At 65.8% G+C, this 8,951-nt stretch overlaps 1 protein-coding gene across 1 annotated transcript; it reads left to right on the forward strand.

The window, feature by feature from the left end:
• The first annotated feature begins 22 nt into the window (after positions 1 to 22).
• RABGGTA (Rab geranylgeranyltransferase subunit alpha) lies at positions 23 to 8,652 on the forward strand. Its single transcript, XM_080609448.1, has 16 exons — positions 23 to 353; positions 1,165 to 1,266; positions 1,352 to 1,476; positions 2,788 to 2,948; positions 5,285 to 5,449; positions 5,533 to 5,616; positions 5,713 to 5,795; positions 5,923 to 6,018; positions 6,112 to 6,208; positions 6,333 to 6,384; positions 6,988 to 7,076; positions 7,165 to 7,253; positions 7,346 to 7,459; positions 7,717 to 7,830; positions 7,926 to 8,013; positions 8,378 to 8,652. Exons 1-16 carry the CDS (start codon positions 351 to 353, stop codon positions 8,524 to 8,526), a joined length of 1,611 nt encoding a protein of 536 aa, XP_080465574.1. The 5' UTR covers positions 23 to 350; the 3' UTR covers positions 8,527 to 8,652.
• The last annotated feature ends 299 nt before the right edge of the window (positions 8,653 to 8,951 follow it).

Genomic DNA, 8,951 nt, shown 5'->3' on the forward strand with positions numbered 1-8,951 from the left:
GGAGCGGGCTCCAGAGGCCCGTCGGAAATAAGCGGCGACGTCGCCCTCCAGCCCCGGGGCCCCCCGGCCCCGCCGCACCCCCATGGCGCCCACCGGCCGCAGCGGCGGAGGAAGGAGGAGGAGGCGGCACAAAATGGCGCCCGCCGCGCCGCCCGCTGAGGGAGGGACAAAATGGCCGCCGCCACCGGCCGCCGCCATCTTGGTTGCACCGTGGCGGCCGCCATCTTGGGAGTGGCTCCCCCACAGTGCCCCGCGGCTCCGCCGCGCCCGCTTCCGCCTCCTTCCCGGCGTGCCCCGCGCCCGCCGCCGCTCCGGCCCGGCCCCGGCGCCTCTCGCTGCTCCCCGCCGCTATGGTGAGTCCGGCCCACAATGCCCCGCGGCCCCCAGTGCCTCCCAGTACATCCCAGTAGCCCCCCAGTACCGCCCAGCAGCCCCCCTGGCCCTCCCCAGTAGCCCCCCAGTTCCTCCCAGTAGGTCCCAGTGCGCTGCGGTCCCTCCCAGTAGCTCCCAGTAACCGTTCGGTATGCCCCAGTTCATCCCAGTACATCCCAGCCCCAGTTCATCCCAGTACATCCCAGTCCCATCCCAGTGCCCTCCCAGTACATCCCAGTATCCTCCCAGTCATTTCCTAGTCCCTCCCAGTGGCCTCCCAGTCCACCCCAGTCACCTCCCAGTTGCCTCCCAGCCCGTCCCGGTTGCCTCCCAGTATATCCCAGTACCTCCCAGTCACCTCCGAGTCCCATCCCAGTTCCCAGTCCATCCCAGTGCCTCCCAGGCCCCTCCCAGCCCCTCCCAGTCCCCTCCCAGTGCTCTCTGATCTCTCCCAGGAGCTCCCAGTAACCATGCAGTATATCCCAGACCCATCCCAGTGCCCTCCCAGTATATCCCAGTGCCTCCCAGTGCCCTCCCAGTATATCCCAGTACCTCCCAGTCCCCTCCCAGTGTCTCCCAGTCTATCCCAGTTGCGTCTGAGTCCCAGCCCAGTGCTTCCCAGTCCATCCCACTCTATTCCAGCCCCCTCCCAGTACCCCCCAGTATATCCCAGTACCCCCCAGTCCCTCCCACTTGCCTCCCAGTATCTCCCAGTACCCCCCAGCCCCCTCCCAGTCCCCGCAGCCCCTCCCCGCTCCCCCCGCCCCCTCCCAATCCCAGCATGCCCCGCAGCACGGCCGCCTCAAGCTCCGCCCCCCGGACGCCGCGCGCCGCCGGCAGCGCGAGGAGAAGCTGCGGCGCTACCGCGTCGCCATGGCGACGCTGATTGACAAGGTAACCGCGCCCCCACCTCCGCCCCAACCCCGCCCACTTCCGGCCTTGGCCCCGCCCACTGAGCCGCGGCTGGCCTATGGCGCAGCGGGGGCGGGGCGAGCTGGACGCGGAAGTGGTGGAGCTGACGGGGGCGGTGCTGGCGGCCAATCCCGACGTGGGCACGTGCTGGAACCTGCGGCGTGACGCGCTGGAGCTGCTGGGCGGCGATTGGTGGTGATGGTGGATGGCGGCGCGGGGGGGCGGGGCCTCGCGGGAGGGGGCGGGGCTTCGGGGGTGGGAGGGGGGAGCGGGGAGGGAGGGGGGAGGAGGGAGGAGGGGGTTGAGGGGGCTGGGAGGGACTGGGGGGAACTGGGAGGGACTGGGAGGGGGTGGGGGGGCTGGGAGGGGGTGGGGGGGCTGGGAGGGGACGTGGCGGGGACTGGGGGATACTGGGAGGGGTATGGGGGGATCTGGGGAACACTGGGGTATACTGGGGTATACTGGGAGGGGGTTTGGGGGGACTGGGAGGGGGTGGGGGGGGCTGGGAGGGGATGTGCGGGGGACTGGGGGATACTGGGAGGGGTATGGGGGGATTTGGGGGACACTGGGGTATACTGGGGTATACTGGGAGGGGGTTTGGGGGGACTGGGAGGGGGTGGGGGGGACTGGGAGGGGACGTGGGGGGGACTGGGGGATACTGAGGGATACTGGGAGGGGTATGGGGGGATTTGGGGGACACTGGGGTATACTGGGAGGGGGTCTGGGGGGACTGGGAGGGACTGGGAGGGGGTGGGGGGGACTGGGAGGGGACGTGGGGGGGACTGGGGGATACTGGGGGATACTGGGAGGGGTATGGGGGGATTTGGGGGACACTGGGGTATACTGGGAGGGGGTCTGGGGGGACTGGGAGGGACTGGGAGGGGGTGGGGGGGACTGGGAGGGGACGTGGGGGGGACTGGGGGATACTGGGGGATACTGGGAGGGGTATGGGGGGATTTGGGGGACACTGGGGTATACTGGGGTATACTGGGAGGGGGTTTGGGGGGACTGGGAGGGGGTGGGGGGGACTGGGAGGGGACGTGGGGGGGACTGGGGGATACTGAGGGATACTGGGAGGGGTATGGGGGGATTTGGGGGACACTGGGGTATACTGGGGTATACTGGGGGGGGTTTGGGGGGACTGGGAGGGACTGGGAGGGGACGTGGGGGCTGGGAGGTGATGTGGGGGGATTTGGGGGACACTGGGGTATACTGGGAGGGGATTTGGAGGCGTTTGAGGGAACCGGGATATACTGGGAGGCACTGGGAAGGACTGGGAAGGGACGTGGAGGGGATATGGGGGCACTGGGAGATACTGGGAGGGAACTGGGCTATACTGGGAGGGAACTGGGGGACACTGGGAGGGCACTGGGGAACACCGAAGGCCTTTTATGGGCGTGTGCTGAGTTGTATTGGTGTATATGGGTTTATACTGGTTCACACTGGTTTTTAGTGGGTTTTAGTGGTTTGTACTGGTTCTTACTGGTTTGTACTGGTGCGCAGGGTGCCGGGCGAGTTGGCCTTCGTGGGGGGCTGCCTGGGGGTGAACCCCAAGTCCTACGGGGCCTGGCACCACCGGCGCTGGGTGCTGCGGCACGCGCCCCCCGACCCCGCCGCCCAGCGCGCCTTCTGCGCCCGCCTGCTGGACGCCGACCCCCGCAACTGTGAGACTGGGAGCACTGGGAGGCACTGGGGGGCACTGGGGGGCCGCTAGGAGGGGCTCTGAGGTTTTTTTGGGGGGGGTTGGGGCTAAAAAAGGGGATTTTAGGAGGGTTTTTGGGGGTAGGGGGTTACTGGTTTGGACTGGTTTGGACTGGGAGGGGTGGGGGGTGGTACTGGGGAGCACTGGGAGGGCGGGTTGGGGGTCCTGAACCATACTGGGAGGGATTCGGGGTTTTTAAAACCATACTGGTGTGTAGTGGAAGGAGTTTTAGGTGTGTAAAGCCATACTGGTTTATACTGGGAAAGCTTTAAGGTGATACTGGGAGGGCGTTCAGGCGTCTAAACCCATACTGGGTGATACTGGGATGTACTGGGAGAAGTTTTGGGGTGCCTGAGCCACACTGGGTGATACTGGGGCATACTGGGAAAGTATTTTGGGTGTCGCAAACCATACTGGGAGGAGTTTTAGGCCTCAAAAGCCATACTGGGATGTACTGGGAGGATATTTTGGGTGTCTGGGGTGATACTGGGAGGAGCTTGAGGGTTCTGAAACCATACTGGGTGATACTGGGATGTACTGGGAGGAGCTTTTGGTTTGTAAAGTCATACCGGGTGATAGTGCAAGGAGTTTTAGGTTTCTAATACCATACTGGGATGTACTGGGAGAATGTTTTGTGTCTCTGCAACCTTACTGGGGTGCCTTTTAGGGCCTCCAAAACCATACTGGGTTACACTGGGATGACTTTTGGTCCTCTACAACCGTACTGGGAGGCCGTTTGGGCCTCTACAACCGTACTGGGAGGACTTTTAGGGTCTAAAACCATACTGGGATGTACTGGGACGCATTAGGAGTGTCTTTAGTTTTCTAAAGGCATACTGGGTTATACTGGGAGAACGTTTTGGGTCTCTACAGTGTTACTGGGAGGAATTCTGGGTTTGTACAACCTTACTGGAACACCAGTTGGGCCTCTACAACCATACTGGGTTGTACGGGGACACACTGGGAGGTTTTTCAGGTCTCTAAAACCATACTGGGTTGTACTGGGAGGCTATTTTGGGCCTCTGCAGCCTTACTGGGATGGCTTTTAGGGCCTCTAAAACCATACTAGCTCATACTGGGACATACTGGGAGGACTTTTGGGTATCCAGGTTGTACTGGGATGTACTGGGAGGCCGTTTGGGGAGTCTTGGGCTATACTGGGAGGCCTTTTGGGCCTCTATAGCCTTACTGGGAGGACTTCTGGGCCTTTAGAACTGTACTGGGAGGCTTTTTAGGGTCTCTAAAGGTGTACTGGGATATACTGGGAGAACTTGTGGGTCTCTAAAGCCATACTGGGCTATACTGGGAGGCCTTTTGGGCCTTTACAGCCTTACTGGGAGGACTTTTGGGCGTCTACAACTGTACCGGGAGGCTTTTTAGGGCCTCTAAAGCTGTACTGGGTTGTACTGGGATATACTGGGAGAACTTGCGGGTCTCTAAAGCCATACTGGGCTATACTGGGAGGCCTTTTGGGCCTTTACAGCCTTACTGGGAGGACTTCTGGGCCTCTACAACTGTACTGGGAGGCTTTTTAGGGTCTCTAAAGGTGTACTGGGATATACTGGGAGAACTTGCGGGTCTCTAAAGCCATACTGGGCTATACTGGGAGGCCTTTTGGGCCTTTATAGCCTTACTGGGAGGACTTTGGGGCGTCTACAACTGTACCGGGAGGCTTTTTAGGGCCTCTAAAGCTGTACTGGGTTGTACTGGGATATACTGGGAGAACTTGCGGGTCTCTAAAGCCATACTGGGCTATACTGGGAGGCCTTTGGGGCCTTTACAGCCTTACTGGGAGGACTTCTGGGCCTCTAGAACTGTACTGGGAGGCTTTTTAGGGTTTCTAAAGGTGTACTGGGATATACTGGGAGAACTTGCGGGTCTCTAAAGCCATACTGGGCTATACTGGGAGGCCTTTTGAGCCTTTTCAGCCTTACTGGGAGGCCTTTTGGGCCTTTACAGCCTTACTGGGAGGACTTCTGGGCCTCTAGAACTGTACTGGGAGGCTTTTTAGGGCCTCTAAAGCTGTACTGGGTTGTACTGGGGTATACTGGGAGAACTTGCGGGTCTCTAAAGCCATACTGGGCTATACTGGGAGGACGTTTTGGGCTTCCACGGCCTTACTGGGAAGACTTTTGGCCTCTACGCCCGCACTTGGAGGCCGGTTTTGACCTCTGCAACCCTACTGGGAGACGCTTCAGGGCCTCTAGGCCCGTACTGGGCCGTACCGGGCCGTACTGGGCCATACTGGGCCGTACTGGGCCGTACTGGGAGCCCTGACGGCCGTCCCCCCCCCCGCAGTCCACGCGTGGGAGCACCGGCGGGCGGAGGCCGGGGGCGAGGCGGAGGCCGAGCTGGCCTTCACGGCGGAGCTGCTGGCCCGCGACTTCTCCAACTTCTCCGCCTGGCACCACCGGGGCCGGCTCCTGGCCGCCGGCCCGCTGCCCCCGGCCCGCCTCCGCCGAGGTTCGTAGCGCCTTTTCGGGGCGAAAACCCCCCGGATTTGGGTCTCCGTTGCCTGAAATCCGCCGGTTTCGCCCCGAAACCAGAGCTGGAGCTGGTGCAGGACGCCGTCTTCACCGACCCGCAGGACCAGAGCGCCTGGGTCTACCTGCGCTGCCTGCTGGCCCGCGGTAGGGGCGGGGCCACGAGGGGGGGCGGGGCCACGCGTAGGCCCCGCCCCCTTTTGGTGACCACGCCCCGTTTGGCCCCGCCCCCCTTTTCTTTAGCCACGCCCCCGCCCCGCCTCCTGAGCCTCCACGCCGACCTGGAGGGCGGCACGCTGGCCGTCGCCTTCTCCCGCCCCGTCGCGGTGAGGCCACGCCCCTTTTTAACAAGCCACGCCCCCTCGATAAACCACGCCCCTCGATAAGCCACGCCCCTCGATAAGCCACGCCCCCATGATAAGCCACGCCCCCAATAAACCACGCCCCCCACAGGTCGCCCCCGGGTCCCTGGAGGCCGCCCTGGAGGACCGGCCCCTCCCTGGGCCCTGGCGCCCCGCCGATGGCCGCCCCCGCCCCAGCTGCTTCTGGGTAGGTGTGACGTCACCGGGGGGGGCGGGGCTAACGAAAAGTGGGCGGGGTTAAAGCCGGAAGGCTCCGCCTCCATTTGACGCCCCCCACCAGGTCTGCGGCCTGCCCCCCGGCCTGGCCACGCCCCCCGCCCGCCTCCGCGTCGCCTGGCAACGAGGCCCCGCCCACTGCGAGGTGACGCTCCGCCCAGGTAGGAGGCCACGCCCCCCTTTTAAGCCCCGCCCCCTTTTAAGCCCCGCCCCCTTTTAAGCCCCGCCCCCCGGGGTATAAACGCGTGGCTCCGCCCCCCCTTTAACCCATCCTCGTCCCCCCAGGGGAAACTGAGGCGTGGTGGCAGGAGCCAATCGCGGCCCGGGAGCTGATCTGGTAAGCCACGCCCCCTTTTCCTTAAGCCACGCCCCCTTTTCCTCAAGCCACGCCCCCCTTTCCTCAAGCCACGCCCCCCTTTTCCTCAAGCCACGCCCCCTTGTCCTCAAGCCACGCCCCCTTGTCCTCAAGCCACGCCCCCTTGTCCTCAAGCCACGCCCCCTTGTCCTTAAACCACGCCCCTTTCCTTAAGCCACGCCCCTTTCCTTAAGCCACGCCCCTTTCCTTAAGCCACGCCCCCTTTCCTCAAGCCACGCCCCCTTTCCTTAAGCCACGCCCCTTTACCGCCTATGGCGGAGCCCCTTTAACCCGCCTCCGGGTGGCCACGCCCCCTTTCAGCCACCAGGCCACGCCCCCTCGGTTAAGCCCCGCCCCCTGCCGTAAGCCACGCCCCCTGCGATAAGCCACGCCCCCTTTACGGTTCGCCCCATGCCCCCCAGTATAATTGAGGCCCCTACCCTCGTGTCAGGCCCCGCCCCCTCGGGTCAGGCCCCGCCCCCTCGGGTCAGGCCCCGCCCCCTCGGGTCAGGCCCCGCCCCCTCGGGTCAGGCCCCGCCCCCTGGTCGAGGCCACGCCCCCTGACCCCCCTGGCCCCGCCCCCAGGCCGGAAGTGGGCGTGTCCGACCCCACGGTGCTCTCGGAGCTGGCCCAGGCGTGCCGGGAGCTGCTGGAGCTGGAGCCGCGCAGCCGGGGTAAGCCCCGCCCCCGACCCCCTTTAAGCCCCGCCCCCTTGTGTAACCACGCCCACCGCGCTGACCACGCCCCCTTTTTTTTGGCCAGGCTGCCTCCTGACCCTGGCGCTGCTGCTGGGCGCCCTGGACCCGCGGGCGCACCGCGACGAGCTGCGGCAGTGCCTGCGCGCCCTGCAGGTAGGGGGCGGGGCCTCCCGCAAAGGGGGCGGGGCCTCTAGGAAAAGTGGGCGGGGCCTCACTGTGCCCCGCCCCCCCCATGCCCGGGACAGGAGGCGGACCCGCTGCGGCGCGGCTTCGTGGCGGACGTGGCCTCGCGGGCGGAGGTGGCGCTGGAGGTGCTGCGGCAGGGGGCGGAGCCTGGGGAGCTCCGCCTCCAGGGTAAGGTAGGGGCGGGGCTTAGGGCTTGGGGGCGGGGCTTAGGGCGTGGGGGCGGGGCTTAGGGCTTCGAAGCTCCGCCCCCCCCCAGCACCACGCCCTGCGGCGACCTCACCCCAAGCGTGGGTTGGCCACGCCCCCTGTTGGGTTGGCCACGCCCCCTGTTGGGTTGGCCACGCCCCCTATGGTTTGGCCACGCCCCCTGGGGGTTTTGGCCACGCCCCCTATGGTTGGCCACGCCCCCTATTTTTGGCCACGCCCCCAGGCGCTGACGTCACTGCCCCTGCTGGAGCACGCGGCCCTCGCCACCCGCCTGGAGCTGGCCCGGAACGAGCTGGGGGCGCTGCCCCCGGGGCTGGGGGGGCTGCGGCGGCTTCAGGTGGGGCCACGTGACCTGTCACGTGACTTTTTTTGGGGCGGGGGGGGGGGGGGTCACGCGGCGGCGGGGTCACGTGACTTTCCCCCCCCGTTCAGGTGCTGGACGTGTCCCACAACAAGGTGCGGACCCTGCGGGGGCTCCCGCCCCTCCCGCGCCTGGAGGAGCTGCGATTGGACGGCAACCGTATCCTGGGGGCGGGGCTTGGCGTGGTGGGCGGGGCTTGGCGTGGTGGGCGGGGCTTGGCGTGGTGGGCGGGGCTTGGCGTGGTGGGCGGGGCTTGGCGTGGTGGGCGGGGCTTCGCCTAAGGGCGGGGCTTCGTTCGGGTGGGCCTTAATGGGCGCGTGGGGGTAAGGGGCGGGGGCGGGGCTTATGGGAGGGGGCGGGGCTTGAAGAGTGGGCGTGGTGTTTGTGGGAGGGGCTTAGCGGAAGGGGAGGGGCTTAAAGAGTGGGCGTGGCCTAGTGGGGAGTGGCACTTGGGTATGAATGAATGGGAGCTGGTGGGCGGGGCTTCTCTGTGCCACGCCCTCCTTGACTCCGCCCCCCTCAGCTATAAGCCACGCCTCCGACCTGGCCCCATTGGCTGCCTGCCCCCGCCTGGCTCGCCTGCGATTGGCCGGGACGCCGCTGGCCGCCGCCCCCGAGGCCGCCGCCCAGCTGGACAAGCTCCTCCCCCACGTGGCCGTTGCCCTCGCCTGATTGGACGGCTCCGTTTGCTCCGTCCCCTTCCCCTGGACCTGGCTCCGCCTCCCTCGGGCTCTTAAAGGGGCAGGCGCCCCAATAAAGTGACGTCACGGGGGCGTGGCTCGTGGCCCCACCCAGGCACCAGCTCTTCCCAGCCCTGCCCGGTTCCTCCCAGTTCCTCCCAGTTGCTTCACCACCGGCCTGGTTGCACCACGGCAGGGCGGGGGGGGCCCCACGCGGCCGCCGGACCTGTTCGGCCGCCCCTGCCAAATAGTGAGCCTCGCCCGGGCTTGCCAAAAAGGGAGCCCGCCTTGCCGTGCCCTGCAGCCCTTCCCTTGCCAAATAGTGCTCCCGCCCTGCCGAATTATGAGCTGCCCGGCCCCTCCCAACAGCCGCCCTCCGGCTAAATAGTGAGCCGCCCCTGCCAAATAGCGAGCTGC

Source organism: Anser brachyrhynchus, assembly GCF_964034855.1.
Source record: "Anser brachyrhynchus genome assembly, contig: SCAFFOLD_543, whole genome shotgun sequence".
In the NCBI taxonomy this organism is placed as follows: Eukaryota; Metazoa; Chordata; class Aves; order Anseriformes; family Anatidae; genus Anser; species Anser brachyrhynchus.

Bases quoted from the DNA above. Each gene is read 5' to 3' on its own strand.
- RABGGTA (XM_080609448.1), top strand. The intron at 5,450-5,532 runs GTTCGTAGCGCC...CCCCGAAACCAG, and splicing joins CCCGGCCCGCCTCCGCCGAG to AGCTGGAGCTGGTGCAGGAC. The intron at 5,617-5,712 runs GTAGGGGCGGGG...CCTTTTCTTTAG, and splicing joins GCGCTGCCTGCTGGCCCGCG to CCACGCCCCCGCCCCGCCTC.